The sequence below is a fragment of the Octodon degus genome, unplaced genomic scaffold (genome assembly GCF_000260255.1).
Source record: "Octodon degus isolate 3935 unplaced genomic scaffold, OctDeg1.0 scaffold00039, whole genome shotgun sequence".
In the NCBI taxonomy this organism is placed as follows: Eukaryota; Metazoa; Chordata; class Mammalia; order Rodentia; family Octodontidae; genus Octodon; species Octodon degus.
Genome location: NW_004524615.1, coordinates 3,282,852 through 3,309,193, shown reverse-complemented (window position 1 = coordinate 3,309,193; position 26,342 = coordinate 3,282,852). Strand labels below are relative to the sequence as shown.

The window sequence follows — 26,342 nt, the reverse complement described above, 5'->3', positions numbered from 1 at the left end:
ATTAGCAAGGAACGTCAACAACGGGGGAAAGTGTGGCAAATTCACACTGGTTTTGCTACTAATCTCCCACAGACATTTGTGCGCACTCCTGAGAGCTCACAAACCCACGGTAACATCCACCTCTATGCCGACGTGAATCAGGCCTGTTGCTTCTGCTGTGCCAACACTTGCGGGAGGTTTCGGGACCTGCCTTGTCACGTGTGGAGGAGCTGTGCCCGGCATGTGGTCATCCCTTGTATTCTGTCCCTGGATCTAAGTAAGCACTGTCCCATCACTCTCTTCTGGCCTGGGTCATGACGACCTGGTGAGCCACACTTAGCAGAGAAAGGGAAAATGAGAAATGGAGGTGTTGAGGAAGCCAGTGTTACCGTAGTGCAGATGAACAAACATCAGTAAAAGGTACTTTTCATTTATGAGCCATGTAATTTGTTCTTTGAGCTCTAAATGTTTGTGTTTTGCAAAACTTTTCTCCATGATAGGATTCAGAGTTTTCCATGACGTGCTTGTCAGTCAACCACATGAGGGAAAACTCACAAAATAGCCATTAGGTCAAAGCAATTCTAAGTTTAGAATCACTTCTGACTGTCATTGATTTCTATGATTTTTCAGCAGAATCAATAATGTGCATTCTCATCATTTACAGAAAAATAGAACTTGATTGAGACCACCATGCCAAGTGGAATAAGCCAGACTCAGAAGTTAACTGTTGCTCATTTTCTCTTACATGAGAAACTTAAAATAGAAAGAAATGAGTAAAATAAAGGAGTGAGGCTAGGAAGCAGAGGCTTGACTTGGGATCAGGAAGAGGCGAAGCAGCGGTGGGAGGAGGAAGCGATGCAGGAATTGGAAGCCACCAGTGCGTGTCCTCCACATGCCAGCTCGCCCGCACTGAGCCTCTCCGCTCTGCGTCACAGGCACTCACCAGCGGAGATCCTGCACATGGCCCCAGGCTTGCACAATGGGAGATGCGCCCTGGTCAGGGGCAACTCGAAGCCCACGCGGAGCTGCCCGCACTGCAGACTCCATCCAGAAGCACGGGCTCTTACTCTCTGCTCCATCCCCAGCATGGTGGGAGGGTGCTCCTCCTCACTCTGCCTCTCAGTCTGAGATGGGAGGTGGTGTGAGGTATTTTAGTCACAAAGGGAGATATTCAAAATTAGTGTTTCTGAGCAGAGGGCATCTTGTTTGCAGCAAGCAAGGAGAAACAGGGAAGATCAGTGGCTCAGAGGGAGACGTTTAGAACCTGCTGCAGGACAGGCTGGTGGCGCTGCTCCTCACCTGTCTGTGCTGCTGAGACTGGAGAGAAGGCTGCTTCCCTTGTCTCCAAGTCTCCAGGGAGGGGTGGAGTGGCTGGGGACCAGAGGGTGTGTGTAAAGGTGAGTTGAAATTAGAAGGAAACAGATAAAGGTTAAGTTTATGCAGACTGTAGAAGAATCATCGGGCAGCTCAGAAGGTGTCGAAGCTGTTTGATCAACACGGGAGGAATGATGTCACCCACACTGCAGAAGGCCGCGGTGCAGGGGGCGCTTTCAGGGAGTGGGACTTCCACGTAGGTTCTGTGCACGTCTCCAAATGAGGTACATTTATTAAAAGTGGATTGCGTTCCAGGGTTTCAGTGGAATGAAGAGAAATGTGTGGACTCAGGGAGTCTGGGAGCTGACTGGATGAAAGGGCTTATGGATTTGGGGCAGCTTCTCACGCACGTGGCGAATATGGTCACCTGGCATGTGTGAGGGGGACGCCAGGCCTGGCCCATGGACAGGTGGCCCATGCAGCCACAGAGACCATGTTAGGGGGACACCAGGCTCAGCTGTCACCATCTGGAAATTATCATTGGTGTTTAAACCAGAAGGCCCATCTTTCATTTTTCATTGGATTGTACAGGTTGACGGGGAATTCAGCTTGGGATTTGAGGGCCAGATGACGGTGACTGACATTGGCTTCTTATGATGAAAAGTGACCTGACAGGGAGGAACGCTTGCTGGCTTTAAGAGCGTCCTGCCCACGGAGAAGTCGTTTACTCTGAACTGATGTTGTAAGGTCATTGGGGCAAGGTGGGCAGCCGTCATAATCTGTACAGACAAGCATGATTGGGAGGTATTTACTGCTGTCAAATTATTATTCATAATTCCCTCAATTGTGAATTTAAATGTCACATCACTTGAGAAGGGTTGATTGCACTTTCAACCTTGTATCTAATTAATTATTTTTGTGTGTGTGTGAAAGACACTGAAAATCCTCAGGTATTTTCAAGTGATGCACGAATGTTCCTGAAGTCCAGGTCAAAACTCTCTAGCAGGTCAGACTGAGCTCACGCTGTCTTCACTGTGCAGTAAGATACCAGCATGAGGGTAGGAAGGGAGTCCTTGCACTTGAATTTCACACAGTAAGTTGGATCCAGGTGCCACAGTGTAAACCTAGTTACTGGACATCCATAGTCTAACTTTCTGCACCGTTCTTCTCCAAGCTGAACCTGTGAGGGGTGAGGTCACAGTTCAGAACACCAGGTCCCTAGTGTTAGTGACTTCTGTTGCTGACACACAGGTCAATAACAGATTCAGAACATCACAGAGGCAGAGACCTTCGTTCCAAGCAGGGAATCTTATATCCAATGCTGTGGTACAGGGTCTCACTACACAGCTTGCACTCATAGTGAGCCTCCCCTGCGATAGGATTACAGGCATGCGCCACCATACCCAGACTCTTTTGCTGGCTCAATGTGCCCCAGGTGTGGGGCCAGCACTGGGTACAAGACTGGGGATCAAACCCGGGTCCCTGCGCTTGCTAAAGCAGGTGCTTAGTCTGCTGAGCTATCTCGCCAGCCCCCATGCCATGCTTTGCCAGCGTCCAGATTGGTTCCCGGCATCCCAGTATCTGCGCTTGTTGATGCCCGCAGGGACCTCATGCCACAGTGCTTACTGGCCTTACTGCACACTTGAGTTTATCAGGCAACACTAAGATGGGGAATGTCATTTAGATCTCCTATGTGCATGTTAGAACTTTTATAATTTAGTTTTTACACTTTTTTCTATTTTGCTTTATGAGTACATTTTCTCTCTGGTGCAAGCCAAGGTGGAAAACAGAAAGATTTGTCTATGTGTGTACACTCTATCAATGGGGCAAGATTTATCAAAAGAACGTTCTTTCTCTACTGAATTGCCTCTTCAGCTTTCTCAAAAGCCAGCTCTCCATGTATGTGTTGCTCTGTTTCTGGATTCTCTCCTGTGCTTCCTTGGGCCATTTGATTTTATGCCAGCGTCACTCTGCACTGATCACTGTAACTTCATAAAAAGTCAGGATGTGAGGTGGCGAGAGTCCACCAGCTTTGTTTTTATTCAAATTTTGTTGGGCTGTCCTGGGTCCTATGTGAGTGACCAAAATGACAGAGTAGAAAAGGAGCTATTTGTCTGAGAATTTCATAAAATAAATTGGATCCAAGTACTACACTCTAAATCTAACTTATTGAAATTTATACTGCTTCTCCCCTCTGTCATCTTTGCAAAACTGAAACTATTAACTTATGAACCTTAAAATATTTTAGATTTCTCATTAACACCGTCTAGAATTTTGGTTACACTGGAATTTATATATCAACTTCGGAAGAATTGGTTAAGGATGCAGTATCTTTGAAGGATAAATAAAATATTTCATACTTTTTAAGTTTACAGAAAGTCTCACTGATGTTTTGTAGATTTCAATACCCAGGTCTTTTACGTAATGATGTCAGTACGTCAGGTATGAAGTGTGATCAAAGCCTACAACGAGAGCTTAAAAACATTCATTGCAGTAAAAGACGTATTGCTGTGCGTCCCCTTCGAAAGTCTCCCTCTTGCTTCAAGACACTTGTCCCACCGTCCTAGCCACTCTCAGAGGCGGCTCTGCAGTCCTCTTCCATGAGTGTCTTCTGTTGCGCTGTCCTGGCTGCCTTGGTGTCCTGAGTCGATTCAGAAAGTTGCCCTTTGGTACTCATTTTGACTTTGAGAAAGAATTCTCACCGTGCCGGTTCCGGTTCCCGGCGACTAAGGTGGGCGAGGACACAGCGTTGTCTTGGGGAGCTGCCTTTCCGTTGGCTGCCACTAGGCCGCAGCATCCACCCTACTTTTGATCACACCTTATAAGGATTCAAGAAAGAGCACTCCAGAGCGGCTGCAGAGAGAGGCGGGACGGTGGGATGGTGGGGTGAGGGGTGTGCAGGGAGGGGCGGGGCTTGGGAGGCGGTCAGCGGCAGCGCGTCTTTCTCTATAATTTTTTAAAATTTAAATATTCGTTGTTTAAACAATCATGTTTCAGTCGCCCCTACACCATCCTAAATATTCTAGGTTTTGATGCCTTTTTAATTAAAAATGTATTTACTGGAAGTTTCTTGCTAGTATATCCGATGCCTCTGCTCAGGTTGAAATCTGTCATTTGCATGTGTCTCCTGTCCTCTTTGTGCCTTCGTGGGTGTACTGTTGTGACTTCTCTCGCTGGTACTTGCTGTCTTCGCGGGTGCTGTGGCGTGTGGAGGCTGTCCCTTCGACTGCACCCGCTTAGCCTCCGTAATATCCTGCCTCCGCATATAGTTTAAAGCATGACTGGCAGTAGGATAGTCCATTTCTCCCTTCTCATATACTGTACACCTACGTAAAGTGCGAGCTCCATACTCCACCATTAGTAATTTCAAACATGAAATGATATTTTAAAGGTCTTTTCTGTCTTTTGTGGTACCGAGTAATTACATTCCGACCCCCACTTCGCTCCTCTCGTCTTCTGTGACGTCTAGTGCAGGGCTGGCTGCACCCCATAGTACGGTTTTCACTGCGGCCCTGGAGGGCCTCCCTCATCTCTTGACATTTTACATTTGAGCCTTCCTAATCTCCCTTTTGTGTCTATTTACCATAATTCATAACGCCCCAGGTTTTGAGCACATGGAGTCCAGTTATAATGACTGTGGTGCCCTAATTTGCAGTTTTCCCAGGTGTTTCACTTCTGGGGTGCTTCTTCTGGGACATGTTTTCTTTTTAATGTGGGTGCTGTTTTACTGCTTTTCTGCATTTATGGTCATTTTTATTACATTTTAGGCATAGGAGCATTTGACTTCTTCAGTATTTAGGATGCTCATGTCTGTAAATTTTTGAGTCCTCTTTGGAGTTGTTATTTGAAATCAATTTAATCTTTCCAGGACATAAAGAGATCTTTTAGGTGGGAACAGAGCAGTATTTACCCTCAGCTGAGTGCAGAGGCCCCTGGGACTCTCCCCAGAGCCCCATGGGCTGTGACATCTTCAGGCCAGACACAGCACGTCCCGGTCCAGGGCCCCACAAGCTGGAGTTGCTCTTTCCTTAGATGGACCCTGTCTGACCTCGGGACTTGCCCGGGAAGCGCCCGCTGACCATCAGTCCATGGAGTGCTGCGGGTGTTCTTCACAGTGGAAATCCTCCTCTGGTGGCTCTGCCCTTTCTGCTCTGTGGACTCCAGTGACCTGCTCGTGGAGGGCAGGGCAGCAGGAGTCCTGGCCACCCAGAGGCCTGCTCCTTGTGCTGGACCTGGAGCAATCTCGACAGTCAGCGGGACAACAGCAGGGCTCCCCTCGCTGCCTGACCTCCGGCTATCCCCAGCGGTGGGCTTCCACAGCGATTCGCTTTAATTGTGCTAGCTATTGCTCAGCAGGACAGATTCGTGTGGCAATACTCCTTGTAGCAACATCTTTTCTTTTTTTCTATTTTTAAGGAGAATAATAAAAACAATATAGAATTTTAAAACAAGATAAGAAATTTGCAATGATTATTATAGTGCATATTATTGTCTTCAAAGTAGCTGCTCAGATTGCCAGATACAGGCACGTAGGATTGCTCAAACAGTGTGAACACTAACTGTTCCTTTCAATGAACTAATAGCAGGAGTGCACTTATCTTAGCGAGTGTGTGTGTGTGTGTGTGTTCCCTTCCCTCTTTTCTCCTCTCCCCTACCCATTATTCTTTCTTTTTGAGGAGTTTCTTTCCCTTTCACACTGTCTGTTGTGCCTTTTGGATCTTACTTTGCAATTTCTTCAACTAGGGAGACGATATGATGTTTACACATGTGGGCCTGATTTATTCACTTAGGAGTGTGCTCTCTAGTTGTGTCCATTTACCTGTACAAGCCTCAAGGTTATCTTTCTTTATAGCTGAGTAATATTACATTGTATAAAAACACCGCGTTATTATCCATTCCTTGGGTGGGGGGCATTTGGCCTGTCTCAGAATTTAGCTGTGACAGATTGCACTGCTGTGAACACGGGTGCATATGCATTACACTGCTGTGAACACGGGTGCGCATACATTACACTGCTGTGAACACGGGTGCGCATACACTACACCGCTGTAAACATGGGTGTGCATACATTACACTGCTAATGCGGGTGCGCTTACATCACACGGCTGTGAACACGGGTGCACATACATCACACGGCTGTGAATGCAGGTGCACATACATCACACTGCTGTGAACACGGGTGCACATATATGACACGGCTGTAAACACGGGTGCACATACATTACACTGCTGTAAACATGGGTGTGCATACACTACACTGCTGTAAACACGGGTGCACATACATTACACTGCTGTGAACACAGGTGCGCATACAGTACACCGCTGTAAACACGTGTGCACATTTATTACACCACTGTAAACACGGGTGCGTGTATATTACACCGCTGTAAACACGGGTGCGCATACACTACACCGCTGTAAACACGGGTGCGCATACATCACACTGCTGTGAACGCGGGTGCGCATACATCACACTGCTGTGAACACGGGTGCACATACGTTACACTGCTGTAAACATGGTGTGCATACATTACACTGCTGTAAACATGGGTGCGCATACATTACACTGCTGTGAATGCGGGTGCGCATACATCACACGGCTGTGAACGCGGGTGCGCATACATCACACTGCTGTGAACACGGGTGCACATACATCACACTGCTGTGAACATGGGTGCACATATATGACATGGCTGTAAACACGGGTGCACATACATTACACTGCTGTAAACATGGGTGTGCATACATTACACTGCTGTAAACACGGGTGCGCATACATTGCTGTGGTATAATGTTTTCAGTTCTTCTGGGAAAATACCCAGAAAGGGAAAAGCTGAATTGAATGGGATCTCTAATCCAATTTTTTGAAGAATCTCCACACTGAGTTCCACATTGATTATGGGAGTCTCCAGGTCCACTAAGAGTGGAGAAGGGTTCCTTTCTTCCCCCAGTCTCACCTGTACTTGTTATTGGTTGTTTTTTTTGTTGATAGCCATTCTTTCTGGGGTGAGATCGAACCTGTGTTGTTTTAATTTACATGTTTTGAATGACCAGGGATGTTGAGCGCCTCTCATGTGTGTTTCTTCCCCTGAGAAGTGTGCATTCATCTCAGGAACATGGCACGCAGGAGCATGCCTTGCAGTCTCATGGTAACATGTGCAGGCCACTCGCGGGAGTGATGAGAAATGAGGGTCAGGTGACATTCCAGAGTCCTGGCCACTTGGCTTCCACAAAGTGGCTACATTTGTTCTTTTGGTCAGGGCAAACTGTTTGTGCTTCAAAGCAGAAGCGCAATATGACCAGTCAGTATTTTAGAAAATAATTAACTGAAGATGGCCAAAGATTTTCTAGAAATTACTGTCAATGGCTGAAGGTTTTTTGCCGAGGTGGAAAGAGCTTCAATAGTAAAACACTACATTTTAGCATTCCTGCCCTCTCTTTCCTTTCTCCCGCCGTCCGTGGCCCACTCTCCTGTCGGGGTGAGGCCCAGCCCCTTCTCCTTCAGGTGAACTGGGAATGCGGACTGTTCCTCCCCAGTTTAGCTTCTCCCCTCATCTTCCAGAGGTGGCTCTGAAGTTTTCTATCTACAGAAGTTTCATAGTTTGTTCCAGAAGGTTGGACCTTGGTTTATTCTGATTTTATTTTTCCTTTCTTTCCTTTTCCAGTGTGCTCGGTATGACAACGCCTTCATTGCAGAGATCTTGATTGACAGAGGAGTCAACATCAACCACCAGGACGAAGACTTCTGGACCCCAATGCACGTCGCCTGTGCGTGTGACAACCCTGACGTCGTGCTGCTCCTGGTCCTGGTGAGCAGCCTTCGTGCCGTTCGTGTGTGGTGCTGTGTGAAGGCTGACTTCACTGTCTTTCATAACATGTGAAGCTCATTTGAGAAGAATGTGTGTGCGTGTGTGTGTGTGTGTGTGTGTGCCGTTACTGATTGCCCTAGCAGGCAAGAGAATTAGGGAATGAGGCGTTGGGTCCCTGAGTTCCTAAAGCACCCCGTAGAGAGATGGCCCGACGGGCTCCGTTTCACTCCCCTGCCTCGGAAGTTCTTTACACTGATACGGGTCCGTGCTGACTAGAATGCCTGCAGGGTGTTAGTTTTCAATCTGTTCTTATTTCCTGAATTACTAGTCACACGACAGACAATCATCAGCCACGGTCTTGGCTTCCGCCGAATCTTCTTCCTTCAGTTGCAAGTAAGAAAAAGTACTGGAAAGATTTGTTTCCGTAATAATGAAAGCCGTAGTGCACACCGGAGGCTGCGCTGCTTTCTGTCACGCTTACGTGCTCATGCTGACGTTCACGCAACTTTGTATTTGAGTTGAGATAATTTTTCCTGAGTAGCTTAGCTCTTCAAAGGGTTTTAAGAAATGATGTGAGATTGTTGTATTTAATACTAAAATTATAAGAAAGTTTTTATGTTTTTTCTTTATTAATGAATATCATCAGATTGCTTGATTATTTCCTATTATTTGCCTGACTTTTCACATATATAATTGCATATAAATAAGTGCTCAGGATTTTACACAGTGGCAAAGTTTGCTCAGATGCATTGAGCAGCCAGCCACAGACCACAAAACGCGCCCTGGGTTTGCACACAGGCTCGCTGTGCAGAGCCCTCTGCTCCGTCTGGGCCTCAGTAAGTGTCTGCTGTGATGCATTCCCCCGGTGTGGTGGCTCAGCGAAAGTGAAGTCTTTCCTCTCCACATCCTGCAAGTTGGTGGTCTGACATCAAGACGGTAACCCTCAAGCCAGCCAGTGTGTCCATTGACATCTGGATAAAGAATATGTGGTGTAAGAGCCGGCCAAATAGCTCAGCGGATTAAAGTACCTGCAAGCAGGTGCAGGGCCCAGGAGTTCGATCCTTGGGCCTGCCGTGCCAGCCCCACCCCCAAGGCACGCTAAGACAGAGTTGAGACTGGGCATGGTGGCGCCTGCCTGTAATCCCAGCTCCAGAGTCCAATCTAGTAGCGAGACCCTGAACATCTCCATCTCCTAGCCATCATTGACTGCATCTGTGTATTGTCACCCAATGCCACAGCCCTTAACAGTTATGATATAAAGGTGGGAGGTGTTGAGTAGGCTCCTGTGTTCAGGGGACTCACAGGGCAGAAACACCATGGCAGAAGGGTGTGGGGAGCAAAGCCACTTAGGTCACGGAGGCTGGGAACATCCTATAGACCCTTCTCTAAAATACAAAAAGAAAGAAAGAAAGAAAGAAAGAAAAAAAGAAAGAAAGAAAGAAAGAAAGAAAGAAAGAAAGAAAGAAAGAAAGAAAGAAAGAAAGGAGCCTGTGTCTAATGACATATTCCTCAGCCAAAAATGTGGACAAATTCAAGACATTTGCAAGAAAATGGATATTGCATGAAATCAATCAGACGTACAAATGGACATACCGTACGGTGACTCATTTCAGTAAGGTGAAATTCAAAGAACACGAGAAATGAGGGCTAGGAGATGGAGAGCGGGTCTCTTGCAAGTGGGAAGCGGTCGCAGAGACCTAGGGAAAGCGAAATCCATATGATAAAGGTAAGCTGGGTACAGCAAGCCAGGAACCCCAGTGAACGCAAACGCTGCATGCCATAAACGTGTGGGAGGATGAATAATATCAGCAAGAGTGCACGTGGGGCGAGGGGACTTAGGAGAGGGAGAAAAAGAGGACAAAGGAAAAGGGTACATGTGTTCCTGCCCCAAGACAAAGGTAAACTACGTGGACTAAAAATAAGAGAGTGGGGCCGGGCCGTGGTCCTTCTATGGGCCCTCGAGAGGGATGCTTCCAGGGCTGTCCCTCGTGTTCATCTGCTTATTCACAGCTGAGCCACTGCAGTCCCTGCCTCTGCCACCATGCAACCTTCTGCTTCTCCATGTCCAGCCTCCCTGTCCTCTTATTTTTCTAAGGATTCCAGCCAGGAATTCAGGACTTAGCCTGTGCATTATGACCTCATCCTCACTTGACTGCATCTGTGTATTATCACCCAACGCCAGAGCCCTTAACAATTATGACATAAAGGCGGGAGGTGTTAAGTAGGCTCCTGTGTTCAGGGGACTCAGTCCATGGTCACCAGGGCAGAAACACCACGGCAGAAGGGTGTGGGGAGCAAAGCCGCTCAGGTCACGGAGGCTGGGAAGCAGAGTGAGGGGAAGTGCCAGGAGGAGTGAAGGAGCCCATGGAGGCGGCAAGGCAGACACCTGGACCCCAGGACGCCCCCAGACCCGCCCAGAAGGGGCTCCGCCAAGCCCCAGGGCAGGCCACCCAGCAGCCCAGGTGAGCTCCGGCCCACCCACCACAGTCTGCGAAGGCCACTGTCACAGATTGACACAGTCATCCGTAGTGCACGGCTTCTCTTTCTCCTGTTTATAAAAACCCAAGGAGCGTTTTATGACTAAAGACTGAATTGAGACTTCTGTTGTCATGCTGGAGGTTTGGCTTCACCTCCTTTTCTCTGCTTCGTTCCTCAAGAATATGCAGACTTTTGTAAAATGGGAAGACGTGGCTTTGAAAATGTTTTTCATTAAAATCCTGGAAGATAGAGGGTTTCTTACCCTAGTAATGAAAGATAGAGGAAGTGAACATTACTTAGTTGAAATGGAAACTTTTGGAGAGCGAGTATTCAATATGAAGTGTCACAAGAGGTACTGCTATTTTTTTTTTTTGAGACAAGCATATTGCTTTGCAGTTCAGCCTACCCTTGAGCTCACTCTGTAATCCAGGCTGGCCTCAAGCTCATGGAGAGCCTCCTGCCTCAGCCTCCTGAGGGCTAAGGTCACAGCTGTGCACCATCACGCCCAATGAAGAACAAAATATTTTTTAGAAATAAAGTGTGAGAGGAACTTGCATGAAGAGGGAGAGCATGAAGGCCCAGGGCTTGCTCAGTAGTGGAGGAAAACAGAAAAGGTGTCCTGAGGAAGAACGGGGTCGGCCTTGAGAGGCGCTGTGGAACAGGCAACGGTGGCTCCAGTAGGGGGAAGGGGCCTCCTCCGTAGCCCTTGCTTCATGCATTTCTGGGTCATCCAGCTGATGTGTGGCCTGAGTGGGGTTGCCACCTTGTGTGGGAATGAGGTGAGCGAGCAGCGTGGCTTGTGGCTTCTGTGGCTTTCCTGCCTTCTCATACTTAATGCTGAGTGTTAGTTGCGCAATCCATGAGCATCGTAAGAGCCTATTGTCATGTATTTTCTCTAATTATTGATTGCACTAAGCCTTTTGCCAAAGACGGCTCTTCGGCTTTCTTTCCTTGCCTGCATGCAGCAGGTCTTATTTCTTCAGAGCAGTCAATATTCGTGTGACTGTGCTTGAAATTTAAAAACCCTCCATGTGCTTCCTTGAGGTCAGGCAGGTCTATGGGCTTGTTAGCTTCATTGTTAGCTTCAGCGAAGGTGGCCTTCTGCCATCCTCGGATGTCTCAGCTTCTTGTTTACGATGGAGCAGGACAGGAGGATCTGGGGTGGCTTCTCAGGTGACACCCACAGTTAAGTATTGCAGCAATGGCCCATGCTAAAGCATGACACAAAGAAATTGATGCAGGGGACTGTGGAGATAGCGCAGCAGTCTAAGCGCTTGCCCAGGCAGGCTCAAGGACCTAGAGTTGATCCCTGGTGCCACTTGCCATGCCTGCCCTACCTCAGGTGGCTGAGCCAGCTACCAAGACAGGGCGTGGTGGCCCACGCCTGTAATCCCAGCTCTGGGGAGGCTGAAACAGGAGGATCACTGAGTCTGAGCTTCATGATGAGACACTGTACCAAATACCTAAAACTTAAAGAAGAAAGCAAGCAACGAGGGCTCGGGACTCGACGGCACCCTCATTTCCAGGCACAGCAGCTGTATCTCCCTGCGGCTGACTCTCCTCTCACCTAGCACAAGCCGCCCCAGCACCCGCAGAGCAGACTCATCACAGACAGCTTCAGGCTGGCAAGCTACTGCGACCACCTGTGTCGTGGCTGTGACCAGAGCTGGGGGTAGGATGGGCCACCTAAATGGGGTCCCGGCGGTGTCAGTTCACAGGGCACCACGATGATAAGAATGAACTGTGCGGTGGGACGCGAGGTCTCTCTGGGGCTGCTGGTGTCAGACACCAGCTGTCTGTCTGGAGGGCAGCAGCACCTTCCAAGGAGAGCGAGGGAGCAGTGGCGCTGAGCCAGCCTCTGGAATACAGGAGGAGAAAGCATGGCGGGGTGAAGTCCCGGGCGTCTGTCCTTACCGGAGCTGCCTTCTGTGGGCGTCGGGACCCGTGGTGGCTTCAGGATGGCACAAGCTCTGTTCTTTTGTTTTATCTTCCCTGTCTTGGGATTTGCCAGGCCTCTGCGTGTCCTGGGGATGAGCATGTTACCTGCACTGTGAGTTGCTTCACCTCCGCATGAGCTTGCAGTTGTTTAAATAATGATTTATAATTTCTTTTTGTCCTCATGGGATGCAATTTCTGTAACATTTGTTTGTTCCCGTGGCAACAACTCAATCACATAGAAGACGATTGAAACAGCCCTTCTGTTTGGAGTAATTGGCTTATAATGTGGTTCAATCATTCTTTATCAACTTACACTTGTGTTTATTAGCCAGCATCAAGTTAAGCTGTTTATGTCATGTGTAGTGCTCCAGACCTCAAATCCCAGCACTGGAGGCTGAAGCAGGAGGGTCATGAGTTCAAGACCAGCCTGGGCTGAGTAACAAGGCTGCTTCCCAAATTAAACCATCGTAAGCAGCTTCCAGCCAGTTGCACAAGTAGCAGCTAGTACGTCCAGGGCTGTTTGTCCAAACAGTGCCTCCAGTTTGATAGCAGCTGTCTGACTTGCCAAGTACGTGAGCCACCAAATGAACAGAAGAGAAGTAGACCAGTCCCTGGAAGTCAGCCTGCATTTGATACTGCCGGATGGACTCATCTAATGTAAGCTGTCGTGTAAGCGCAGCCATCACTTGGCATACCTGAGTTTCCCATCCCACTCAGCGCGTGCTCCTAGGGTCTGCCTCAGCCCATAGGCCCTCTCGTCTGATCTTTCTTCTCATGCCAAGGCAGCGTTGAGAATAGAGATGAGCTGCGTTTTGTGTGTGGCCAGTTGCATGCTGGTGTTTGGGTTATTCATGGCTGTGCTCTCTGTATCTCGGTAGGACAACAGAACCTCATGCGCCAGTGACAGTTCTGCTAGTTATTCCTACTCAATGGCTTTCATTTACTGATTACCATCTTCTTTCACTTAGCTAATGAGTATTGAGTGATCACTTACTGGGTATTAACACAGGGCACCCCCCGAGGGAAATTATAGTCCATTCTTTCAATCGCTCTTCATTCACTTGGGAAGCATTTATTGAATGATGACTATGTTCTGGACGCTACCCAGTGAGCAGGAAGGCATGCTCCAGCACAGAGAGGGCAGACAGGAAGGAGCGGCGGCAGGCCCCAGGGACATCCGGTGAAGGGGCGCAGCAAGTCTGAGGTGACTTATTCACACAATGCCGTGGCCAGCCCTAATGTCCATCCACGGAAGCTATTTACTTTTAGATAAATGCTGATGAAATATGTTGTCATAAAAATTCTAATTGCTATGGAAGTATGTTCCTGCCAACAACCTCAAAACAGAGTTTTATTTCACCTGCAGAATTAAATGCCCCTGGGCACCGCTTAGAGCTGTGTGTCTCGGAACCCTAAGCTTCTGCTCTTCCCGGGGTCCACACAACCGGAAGTCCCCCAGTGGGCTCAGTATGTCTCCCTTTGAAATAGCGTATGTTTCCCTTTTTAATTTTTTTATTTTTATGAGCGCTTTGTGTGCACAGTGATTCCTTCAGCGTGGGCAGCTGTTCCATGCTTAAGCGCATCTATTCTTTCTCCCCTTCGTGCACTCCCTTGCTCCATCTCCTCAGCCTCTTCCTTCTTACCGAGGACTGATCTCCTTGTTTCCTAGAATCCGTCGTTGATTCTGCCCTTCGGTTTCTTGGTACTCTGGGTTCCTGTTGCAGAGAGCCCGTGCCGTGGATGAGCCTGCGTGTCCGCTTTCGTTTGGTACTGGTTGCGCCTTGAGACCTTATTTCCCTCTCTGAAGCTCTGCCTTCTAACTTGTCGCCTTAGATTTGGGGACAGCATCAAGAAATGCTGCGCACAGCGTCAGCCCTCACTGTCCACGGCTTCGTGAGGACGCGGGCCTCGCTTCTAAGGGGTGCAGGCTTAGAACGTTTGGAGGCTCTGGTCGGTGCCTCATCAACCGTAGCCCACGGCCTCGTATCCTGCTGGGATCGGGTGATGATCCCTGTGGCATAGAATTCTGAAAAGGGTCACTAGTGTCACTTAGTGATAAATATAGATGATTTTCATTTTCCATGCACTCCCTGTTTGAGACTTACCTACTTGGTAGTGCTTATTTGTAACTCAAAATCGATAGCCATGGCTGCTGTTTAAAGACACTTTGTCTATACTGAATACTGATTTGGCTGCACCAACACGACCTCTACTGTCACAGGGTCTCCTCCCAGGCCCGTGGCTTCCCTCATGGGTGACTGGTGAGACAGGCCCAGCCCTTGGCCCCTTCCTATGCTGGACAGCACTTAGGGCCCATTCTTAGGATCATTTCTAAGAGCTTATAATGAGCAACAGTACACTACATAGACCACGAACTGGCCAATGCTTTCCTATGGAAAGCTGAAACAAGGACCACGCTCTTTATGCTGTCTGAGCTCAGCCACATGCGTGCAGGTTGGGGGACTACAATTCTTTGTCATTCTGCATAGGACTGCGCATGGTCGCCTGTGCACCATGAGCATGGATTTGGGGGCTACCAATAAATGTTAGCAAACTTGGAATAGGTGAATGACAATGATTTATATTTATCGCTTAGCAAAAATATTGGTGCTTTTCAGAATTTTAACTTTGAAGTAGAAATCACCCAGCCCTAGTATGTTTTAGGAATTTGGAGATCAAAAACTAGATTCCTGCAGTACATTTTTTTAAAATTTAGGACAGGGTCTACAGGGTCTGCAGGGTCATACTACATAGATCACACTCATAGCGATCTACCTGTGTTCAGCCTCCCAAGAGCTGGGATTATAGGTGCACACCACCATGCCGTCTTCATCGCCATCTCATCGAGCCCCGGGGGTGGGGCCAGAATGGCATGCCGGGGATCGAAGCTGGCCTCTGTGTCTGCCTAAACAAATACTTTAATCCACTAAGTTATTTGGCCGGCCCTTCCTGCAACACATTTTGAAAATTCTTTTTTTAAAAAATCTTCTATTTATTTATTTATTTATGCATTTAGTACAGGGTCTTGCTACACAGCTCAGACTTGTAGTGATCCTCCGGTCTCAGCCTCCCCAACTCTGGGATTACAGGTGTGTACCACCATGCCTGGTTTAGAGACCAGTATGGCACACCTGGGGTTTGGGGACCAACATGGCATGAGATACTGGGGAATCAAACCCAGGTCTTTGTGCTTGCCAGGAAGGTACTTAGATTGCCAAGCTGTCATCCTAGCCCAATTTTGAAAATTCTGACAAAATTATTTCATTATTACTTATAATTTCTTTTGTGTAGTTTAATAGGCTGCTGCAGCTTCCTATGTTAGCAATGCAGCAGTTTAATGCATTTTGAATCAACAAAAGCATATTACTTTTATTTGCTGTTATTTATCTGAAAGAAAAACAACCCCTTTATGAGTATATTTGGAAGGTGGATATCTATGTTATTCACTAATCATTTTAGGCTTTTTTCTCTTTTTATTAAGCAGCTTAGGGAGGAAGTGGCTTGGTATCTCATGTTCTGGAACCATTAGCAAATCATACTCAAGCATTCTATTATACATAATTTAAAGAAATTGACAACAGAGAATTCAAGGATTTGACTTAGTATTTTTTATTTATTTATTTATTTATTTATTTCCAGAACTGGGGATTGAACTCAGGCCCTTGGGCTTGCCAGGGAAGCGCTTATTCCACTGAGCCATCTCTCCGGCCCCTGTCATATTTATTGTCTAAAATGTTGAGAGGCGATTGCAAATTGTGGAGTTCTTTCTATTACCTACTCACCAAAGATATTCATATTTTCAATTGAAATCAGAAGCAGCCAGAAAAAATACTAGTAAATAAACAGTCATTTGCTAAGTGACGCTCACTGTGACTTGATGCAGTTACTTCAGTAACACAGAGGTGTTTTCTGGGACTTGCGGCGAAGGTTTCCCAGCCCTTGGCCTCCTGTGCTTGGCATTTTCTTTGAGCGGTTTCTTTGCCTGTGGGAGGGATTGTGCTACGGCCTCTGTCTAATGGGCAGTATGGAGCTGGAGCATTACAGAGGATGCTACGGGCAACAGTCCTGTCACGGCTGGAGAAGTGAATGCTATTTGTAAACACAGGGCTTGCTCCGTTGGGTGGCTTGCACTGATAGGACAAAATGAAATCGTTCCCAGACGTTATCTTAAATTGCTTAGACTGTTCCTGTGTTAAATATTACTACGTGCCATTTTAGGCTGTTCAGTTACAGCTTTGCATTTGATTTGGCTTGCTAGCTGTAAGGACACAGGTTGCCCTTGCAGGCTATACACTGCCCTGAGAAATGCAGGAAAATTTAGATGGCTCAGGATAGGTCTGAGTTCCCAGTGTGAGCAATGTTACAGGATATTGGTCATGTGCCTCGCTATTATCGTTTTTTATTCTTCTCTTTATTATTCTCCTCTCTTTTTTTTCAGTACTGGGGATTGAACCCAGGGATGCTCTACCACTGAGCTACATTCCAGCCATTTAGTTTTTCTTTTAAGACGAGGTCTCCCTTGTTGCCCAGGCTGGCCTCGAACTCATGATCCTCTTGGCCCAGCCTCCCCAGCAGCTGAGGTTGCCAGCTGGCATCACTGTGCTCTGCTGACTACCAGCCCTTTGCAGAAGTTACATTACATGCTGTGCGCCATCTCCTTCTTCATCCCTTGCCTCTGCCTCTGCTGGGGAAATAAAAGCCTTCACCTTCCTTCTAATGCTCCGGCTATGGATTGTTTTTTCTTATTTACTTTCTTCATTTCTTGAAGAGGCATTTACTTTCATTTGAAAGCAAAATCCCTCACATATTCTTCATATTCTAATTGCAATCTTTGCAAGCATTTTTTCAATATCTCTCTTAATTTCAGTCATTTAATCAGTAACTTCCTTTAAAAAAAATTAAATATTTCCTTTGTCACCTTGCTGCCCCTCTTATTCTGGTTGTCAAGCTGATCACATCTGATGACCTCCTGGATTTTCCTCCCCGTGTTGCCTGTTGGCCACCCCCTCGAGCCCCTGCCACGTGTGTTGGCCAAGAGGATGACCGCCATCTTTGTGATGGAGCTGGGGACACTTCCACTGCAGTGACTGTCTGACTGAATTGATCTCTTCTGGTCTAAAAGGCAGTTAACCATGGAAGAGATTTGGAGCAATATCTGATATTTAACTTAAGGCCGTATTTTGACAAACATATTAAAATTCCAAGAAAGTGACTCTCCTGTGCTTTGAAGATAGTAATTGAAAATAAAAACCCTTCTATTTATGGGTTTTGTTTTTGCCAATCTGCCACTATTTAAACTTTTTCACTTCTAAATTCTATGTGAAAATCAATCCTATTGGTGCTCAAAAGTTTTCATAACGTTAGCAGTGATTAAGATCGTAATATTAGACTTCAAAGTAAAGCAATGAAGTCTCATGTGGAAAATGATGATGGAATGCTGGTGTTGAGCAGCCGTTTGTGACGCAGTCACCTCCCCTCACAAACAGAACAATTCTGAACCAACTGAGCATAAATTATTTCTGTGAGACACAGGAGAGAACTGGATTATCCAGCAGTTTATTCTAGTTGGAATAAATGCATTCCTCACTTCTAGCTTCTGATCTCAGCTAATAGCAAAGGAAGGAAGCCAGCTGGGCAGACACAGAGATGTCCTTGTGCCAAGACATATCCTTCTGAAAGCCACACGTAGCAACAAGCCTGCAGAACGGCTTTATTCTCCCACGTTATGCCAAGAGCGATGGGTTCCAGCCAAAAAAGCCACAAGACACTTTCCGAGAAGTTCTCCCAGAAGGTCAAAAGTCAAAGAAGGAGGTCAAATCTGGGACACGGAAAGGATTGGAAAACTTTGGCTTCTGTGGTCACGGCAAACATTAAACCGAGCCCATCTACTGACCATGTCAAAATAAATCATCATTCTCCAGTATTATTTAAGTAATACTATTTAGCTTTCAACCAAAAGTTAAAAGACATGTCAAGAAGCAGGCCAACCAGTTTAGAGGGAGAAAGACAACATTAGACATGGTGTTGGTGTTAGAGAAACCAGATAGGAAATTTGAACCAGCATGGTTAATAGACTAAAGGTTCCGGGGCAGAAAGCACACAATGGCAAGAACAGATGGATAATTTGGATAATTTAGGCAGAAAGTTGAATATGCTCAGAATCAAAAGGAAAGTATACAAATAAAAATACCAAAAGAAGTGACTTCTATGGGCTTCTCAGCAGACTGGACATACTCAAGGAAAGCGTTCTGAGCTTCAGCTAAGAAGACTCCTGTATTCTGAACAGGACTTTTCTAAACTGAAATGCAAAGAACGCGAAATAGAACTTCAGAGCAATTTCACAACGACTGGCGTATGTACAGTGCGGAGTGGGGGTGACAGGCGGTGGAAGTATGTGAGAGAGTATGGCCACAAGCACCCTGAGGGCAGGGGCAGAGGCGAATCCTCAAGTCCAGGCCATGCAGAGCGCCCCAGGAAAGAAACGAGCAAAGCAGAGCTCCAGCTATGAGAGTTGTATCCAAACTTCAGAAACCAGAAAGAGAAAATCTTAGTACATGCTGCAGATGGGGCGAAAAAATAACAGAAATAAGAATGAGACTTCAATTCCGAAGCCATGAAGACAGGAGGACTTGAGGGGAGTAAGCTGGCCTTGGGATACCAGACCACGTGGAGATCGCACCCAGTGGAATTCTGTGTCTGGGGAGGAGGATTAAGCTTTTCTCTGACAAATCGGAGGATCTTGTTCCCAGCAGACGTCCCACCTTTCAAGAAATGTTAATACATGTTTTTCTTGCTATAACCTGGAGTACCTGATCTCTGAAGAACAGGTAATATTGGAAATTGAATAACTCATTTTAAAATTACAGAAGGCCAAAAGAAATCTCAAGAGAAAGTAAAATACATTTTGAACTACATAAGATACAAACAGCACCTTACTGAAACCTAAAGGATGCAGCAAAACATTTCTTCAGAGGACATCTGAACATTAAGTGCAAATATTAGCAAAGAAGAAATTTATAAAAGCCACCATCTGGGCCAGGGCTGTGGCTCAGTGGCACAGCTCTTGCCTGACAAACAAGAGGTCCGGAGTTCAACTCCCAGGACAAATTTTAAAAATCCATTAATCTCAGCTTAAGCTTTCTCTTTTAAAAGAAAAAAAAATTTAAGCCTAATTCAAGTAGAAGAAATTATAAGTATTAGAGCAGAATTCCATGCAATTTAATACAAGGCAATAATAAATTCAATCAGTGATACAAAGTCTACATGAAAAGTTACTTACCATAAAAGTACAGTAATGAACACAGTGCAGTTTCCACGAAGGAATAGATGTTTTACAAATCAGTCGATAAAAAAGGTTTTCAAAGAGACCAAAGTAGAAATAATGAACTGATCGTTTACACACAAATGCCAATGCAGGAAGCCAGGAGAAAGAACAAGAAGTTGTGCAGAAGGACCAACCACCTTACAGGCAAGAGTGAGCCAGCCGGAGCCCTGGAAACCTGCACAACTAACTCAGTCAGTTATGGACTAAGATAGAGTGCAAAACTTCCAGAACAGCTAAGAGTAATCACGTAAAAATCTAGCGAACCTCTGGTGTGGTGGTAAAGTTTTCAAGCCCATGATCCACCAAAGGAAAAATACTAAGTTGGATTATGATGAACAAAGCGAATGACTGATGAATACTCTTCATTTAAAGTCCAGCAGTTTCTTTATTAATGGCAAGTAAAATTGTACAGATTATTCCATATTTTGGAATAGCTAATGAAGCTAATGTATTAATATTCATATGCTCAACCATTGTTTATGGGTTGTTTAGAATATTTCCAACCCGCCTTGCCAGTTTTTAAGAAAACATACTGTTACAGATTGTGAGTACCGTGCAACGCAATAAACCTCTTGAGCTTAGGTTTTGGCTGAGCATTTGTGTGTTTTGAACAGCGTCTACCAACCCCTCAGTCCTTCTTGTCTGACAACTACCATTTCAGTGAGATTGTCTGAGAAAGAATTTACAACTAAAAATATAGAAAAGAAGCCTTAACCCTCTATAGTGAGATAGCAAACCAGGTAAAAATGAACCAAAGCTCTACGTGGCATCTTAGCAAAGGCGTGCAGTGACAAGCGTTTGCAAGGTGCTCAGTGTCCATTCTCTGTAGATTAATGTCAAATGAAACAAAGGATAATGCCTAAGAGAGTGGTTCAAATGCAAAGACTGAAAACTGCAAGCTGACCACACCGTCTGCAGGCAGTGATGGGAGCCCCAGGAACTCTGTCTCCGCTGGCGGAAGTGCGAGAGTGCAGCCGCTTTGGAAACACGTGGCAGTTTCTTTCTTTCTTTCTTTCTTTCTTTCTTTCTTTCTTTCTTTCTTTCTTTCTTTCTTTTTTTATTAATTTGATTGAGAAACAAATAGCAATGAGACAGTTGCAAAGCCAATTAATAGGACAGTTTCAATAATTAATACATTACACATTGTTGTCTTCATAGTGGTTATTCATAGTACAAGATGCAGACATGATGTCCTGCCCAAACACTGTTAGTACAACTCTTTCTTCTCATTGAATTAAGAGAAGTAGCTCATATCTATCCTAACTAAAGCGGAGGATGCTCTCGCTGTGTAGTCCAGTCACCGTACTCTACCCAAACAAGCCGAAAACCTAGGCCCATCCAAAGCCCACGCACACCCTGTGTTTGATCTGCAGTGCCACAAACAAAAAGCAAAACTAGTGCACAAGTGGTGATAGCAGCTTTGTTCCTAATTGCTGGATTGGAGGTAAACAGGATGTCCTTCAGTGAATAAGTGGACGCCCAGCATGGGGGTCGGCTGTGTGATGGATGAGATTAAGCAATAATAAGAGATAAACTAACAGGCCATGGGAGGACATGGGTGAATCTGACATGCACACTGCTTGCCAGGAGAAGGAAGCCGGCCTGGGCTCTGAGAAAAGCCTGACAGCAGGTGCAGGGAAGACCAGCGGGCACTCAGGAGAGGGCCAGGGCGGTGCAGTAAGTGGAGCACAGGTTTTGTATCTTTTGTTAAGGACAGTGAAACTGTTCTGTATGCTAGAACAGTCAGTGTATGATGCCTTACCCTTGGGAAAAAGATGAAACTTTTAACACAGAGAGTAAATCTCAGTGTATGTCTAGGGATCCATCCATAGCATACAGAAAGGGACAAGAAAACCTAATTATCTTACAACTTTATAAAAATGTTTTGCCAAATGAAATGAGAAAAAAATGGTGTTGTCAATCAATATAGACATAATCTCCTTAGTGGAACCCTTGACTGAAGTCTTTGATTGTCTTTGCTGAATAATGGTGGGCTAGCAAACGTGATACTGCGCTGCATGCACGCTGGATGAACAACTGCATGAATGGAGAGGATGTAGAAACCAGCTAGCGGAGGAGGCTAGAACTGCCTGTGTGATGCTGGCTCTGTGCTGGACACGAGTGGGGCCTCCTGTTTAGATCACTGTTGATATAGGTGGGGCTGTGGTTTGTGTCCAGGTGTCCCCCAAAGCCCCATGCAGTCACTGGGACAGGCTTCTAGCGCTTGCGAGTAATTCGTGATCCGAGGCTGGGATTATGGGTGTGCGTGCTACACCCACTGTAGGGCAGACAGCCTGAACACAGTGTAAGGAAGGGAGGCTTGCTAGGCTGCAGCCACCGCTCCTCCCTCTTGCCCTTCTGCTGCGGTGAGCAGCTGCCCTCTGCCCTGTGCCGCTCTGCCTTGGAGCCAGCCAAGTATGGACTGACACCTCCATTGACTGTTAGCTAAATAAACCTTTCCTTCCTTAATTTTGGGTGTTGGGTATTTTGTCCCAGCAATAAAGGAAAAGTAAACAAGTCAGATGGCCCAACACAGGAATAGTCAGAGATACCAGCATGTGCATCAGTAATTAATATGCACACGTCCATTTCCCCGCTGACTGAGCTGGTAGGGCCTGTAATCGGTGATCTTTCGGTACCGCACTGAACTCCAGAACCGTGGCTTCTGAAGCTAGAACCCTGGATCCCTGGAGAACTGACTGGCTATAGCGATGGGCATCGGCTTTACGAGGTGGACCCACAGCAACCTGCAGGACACAGAAGTTGTGAACAGGGTAGGCTGTGGAGTTGCAGCAGAAGAGGGACAGTTGAGGAACTTCCTCCCAGTGCCACGAGCTGGAGCAACTGGAGAAACAGCATAGTTGTACTAGGTTATAGCCCAAGATGTAAGTTAAATATTTATGTATTCATAGTCACATAAATAAAGGGGAGGGAATACAAATCTCTTGTGCAAAGGGACCCGTGTGACTTGCACACACATTGCACGCTGTAAGCACTGGGCCACACCTCCACTCCTACCATGTGGCCTGCCTGAGTGGCTGCATTCTGAAGTACACAGCACAGAGAGGTCGCAGTACAGCCTCCTGCAGGTAAGGGACAGGGGAGCATGATTGGTGAAAGCCACACAGGCAGCAGGCACCCCATGATGGGATCAGGTGCCCCATGACGGGATCAGGCGCCCCATGATGGGATCAGGCCGGGAAACTCCGCAGCTGCGGCCTCCTGCAGGCTGATGGAGAGAGAAGCCCCACCACACTGCAGGAGGATCCCCAGGCCCCTTCCACACAGCTCACAACACTTGCTCCAGGCTGTTGAGAAGACAGCGTAAAACTGAAGCAGTCACTGTTGGAGGGCAGCCGCGTGTGCACACACACACACACACACACACACCCCTGGGAAGTGTGGCACAGGGTCGTGGAGTAGACAGAGGCCAGGTATAAAGCCCAGAGCGCGGGCAGGTGAGGGGCTCTTGGCTTCCAGAGTCCACAGCTCCTCCCCACCAGAGCGGGTCCACGGCTGCTGGCTCCCCAGCTGCCCACCAGCTGGATGCTAGTGCCAGAAAACTGTCCCCTAGCTTTTGGATTTGTCTGCGAGTCTAAAACTGTCCTCAGACAACAAAATCAAGAACAAAAATTCAAAGCTGGTTTTGCAATAGAAAGCTAAAATTATTTTTATGTTTCAGGAGACCAAGGCAAAATTGTTCTTCTTGATTCAAGAACAATAATTTAGACGTCGATGTCTAACCTATAACTTTCTTTGCATGAAAATGTCTGTACCGGATTGCCCTACATGAAAAGTACCCCCAGAGTCTGTGAAATACGTGAGCACCTCTGTTTGTGAGTGAACCAAGTCCTACAGAAGTTGTACCCAATTTCCTGAGGTAGTGGAAAGGCAATTCATTAAGATTCCTGCAGTGACTCTATAAGCATGAGTGTTGCCTGTCATCCTTAACCAGCAGAAATTGTCAGAGCAGTTGCTTTAACTCCCTGCCTACTGAAATTAAGACGGCTTGGGCCATTAATGCTTGTGTGAAATTGGAGAGCTTTGTCTTAGTTTGAAAGAGCGGTAACCTTAACATGTGGAGCAAAATGATCGTGTAAAGCAGCATACAATTGTTTATATGTCAGGAATGTTAAACACATCAGCAGGGCATTACAGATGCATGGTACCAGCACAGCTCCGCAACAGACACGTAGCAGCCACGGGGTCGTGACACGGCACAGAGCCCTGTCTCTGGGAAATGATGTTTTTGCATCAATTAAAACCATTATTTCGGGCCAGGGAGATAGCTCAGTGGAATAAGCGCTTCCCTGGCAAGTGCAAGGGCCTGAGTTCAACCCCTGGTTCCACAGGGGAAAAAAAAAGAAAACCATTATTTCGGCCAGTGAGATAGCTCAGCGGATTAAAGTGCCTGCTAGCAGGCACAGGGGCTGGGGGTTAGATCCCCGGCCTCCCATGCTGGCCCCACCCCCAGGGGGCACGCACCTGTAATCCCAGCTGTTGGGGGACTGTAAACAGGCAGATCACTATGAGTCCGATCTAGTAGTGAGACCCTGAACACACTGTAGACCCTTTCCTAAAATACAAAAAATTAAAAAATAATTAAATTAAAAAATCATTCTTTCTCTTTGGGAGTCACTTCCTTTGGGGTACATCTTAACTGACTTATTCCTTAACCAGAAATATGAAAAGACACTTTACAGACATCTAACTGCAGGAAAGCCCTTCGCTCTCTGCTGCCAAAGATAGAAAATGGAATTTGAAATAGGCATTGATTAAAAAGATGCTGAAAGTCCGTTGCATTTCCGAATTGTAAGAGAATATGGAAACCCCGTGCTGTGCCTGACCTGGCTACTGCGATGCTTCTGCAGCCCGAGTATGCTGTCGAGCACACTTCCGAGGACAGGTCCCCTTGGGCCACCGGCTGAACCGGTATGGAGAGAAGTCGCTGGAAAACACCCTTTCCCAGTTCTGCTACCGAACTGATGAGGACAAGACAGCCTCGAAGGGAGAAGCACTGTGTTCAGAGCTTGACGGTCCGGCCTGGCGCCTGTAGGTAGATCTACTGCAGGTCTCAGCCCGCCTGTAGGGAATCCTTAGAAAGAGCACAGCAACTTCTTGGGAAGCGGTGCACCCTGGGAGCACTGCTGTGGGCCGCCCTGCCGGCGGGGTGTGGCTGACAGAGGAAGCCAGGTGGGATCAGAAAGATTCTTTGGAGGTGCAGCGAGAGTCAGAGCTGACCTGCATCAGTGCTGAAGAATAAGTAAAGGCGCCACTCTGCATGGCGTGGCTCTCCGCAGGGAAGCCACATCGAACTACTGAGCAGGGGCAGCCAGAACGGGGACTGCTGCAGAGGACGTGGACCATGAAGGACACTGGGACTGTAAAGCCGGCAAGTGGATGAAGGCGGGGAGGGAGGCTTGTTGACCTAACGGCAGAATGAACGCCCGGGGACTGGCCCAGCCTCCTGGGAAGGCCTCGCAGCGTGAATGCTCACCAATCCTGTGGCTGCAGGTGCTTGGAGAAAGGCCTTTGGGGACCAGGACTCTTGGGGCGGAACCCAGGGCCTCCCACCTGTGAGCTGCCTGCAGCCCCACAGAGCTGCGTCTTGCAAAGGAGCCCCAGGGACCCGGGAAGACACTCTTCTTCCTGATTCTGTTTTTAGCTCTGCCCTCGTGGAAAATCACACTGCCCAAGTACACGCTCCTGTGTTGGGAGAATTCAGTGTGAAGAACAAAAATCTACAGAGCATCCCGTGGTGGTGGGGGGAAGGAAAATGGCGTCACCTTTGCTGTAGAAATGAGCTGAAAATTTCTGAAGTAGTGATTACCACAAATATGGGAATAAATTTAACTTTTACCATTAAATTCAAAGATTTCCAGGAACCTATGATTTAAAAAATAAATAATCTTCCTACTGAAAAAAATATGTACATTTTGGCAGGGCCCATAAAATAGTCTTCTAAAGAAATTATTTACTACCAAGAAATTCTAAGAGAAACACACGTACAAATATTGGCCACATAACTAACTGCTCTCTTCCAAAGGCATGATTCCCACACTCAATTCAACATGAAAGCAGCACTTAGAAATATGTTGCTCTTCACCTCATCTGCATAATGTTCCATTCCCCATCAGAGGATAAGTCATGACAGACGTTTCTCACACATTATTGATAGCTTGCAGGTAGAGAGACATCACAAACATCCGTCGTCTGTGGTCTTGAAGCCCCACTTGGAATTGTTTCATAATTTAGATTTGCACTGTGGGTATGTCTTAGCCCTTTAGTTATGCCAAAGGATGATGGACGGTCACATAGCTACTTAGTAGGAAGGTAATGACAGCCTTGTGTCATCCGCTGAGGTCTAGCCATAGCACCACACGGTGTGAGGAAGTGGGATTTGGGGAGTGGACAGGTGATGAGGACAGAGCCCTCCTTTTCAGACCCTTAGAAAGAAGCTTCTGCCTGTGGAGGGACTCTCCTGTCCTGTCCTGTCCTGT

The 26,342-nt window shown here is 46.8% G+C and overlaps 1 protein-coding gene across 1 annotated transcript in view; it reads left to right on the top strand.

Annotated features, from left to right (window-relative positions):
• Positions 1-26,342, top strand: part of Myo16 (myosin XVI) — a 416,963-nt gene that overhangs the window by 35,100 nt on the left and 355,521 nt on the right. The window contains exons 3-5 of the mRNA XM_023715200.1: positions 7,959-8,124; positions 16,563-16,585; positions 24,714-24,748. Of these exons, the coding sequence (XP_023570968.1) occupies positions 7,959-8,124; positions 16,563-16,585; positions 24,714-24,748 (224 nt within the window). The remainder of the gene's footprint in view (positions 1-7,958; positions 8,125-16,562; positions 16,586-24,713; positions 24,749-26,342) is intronic.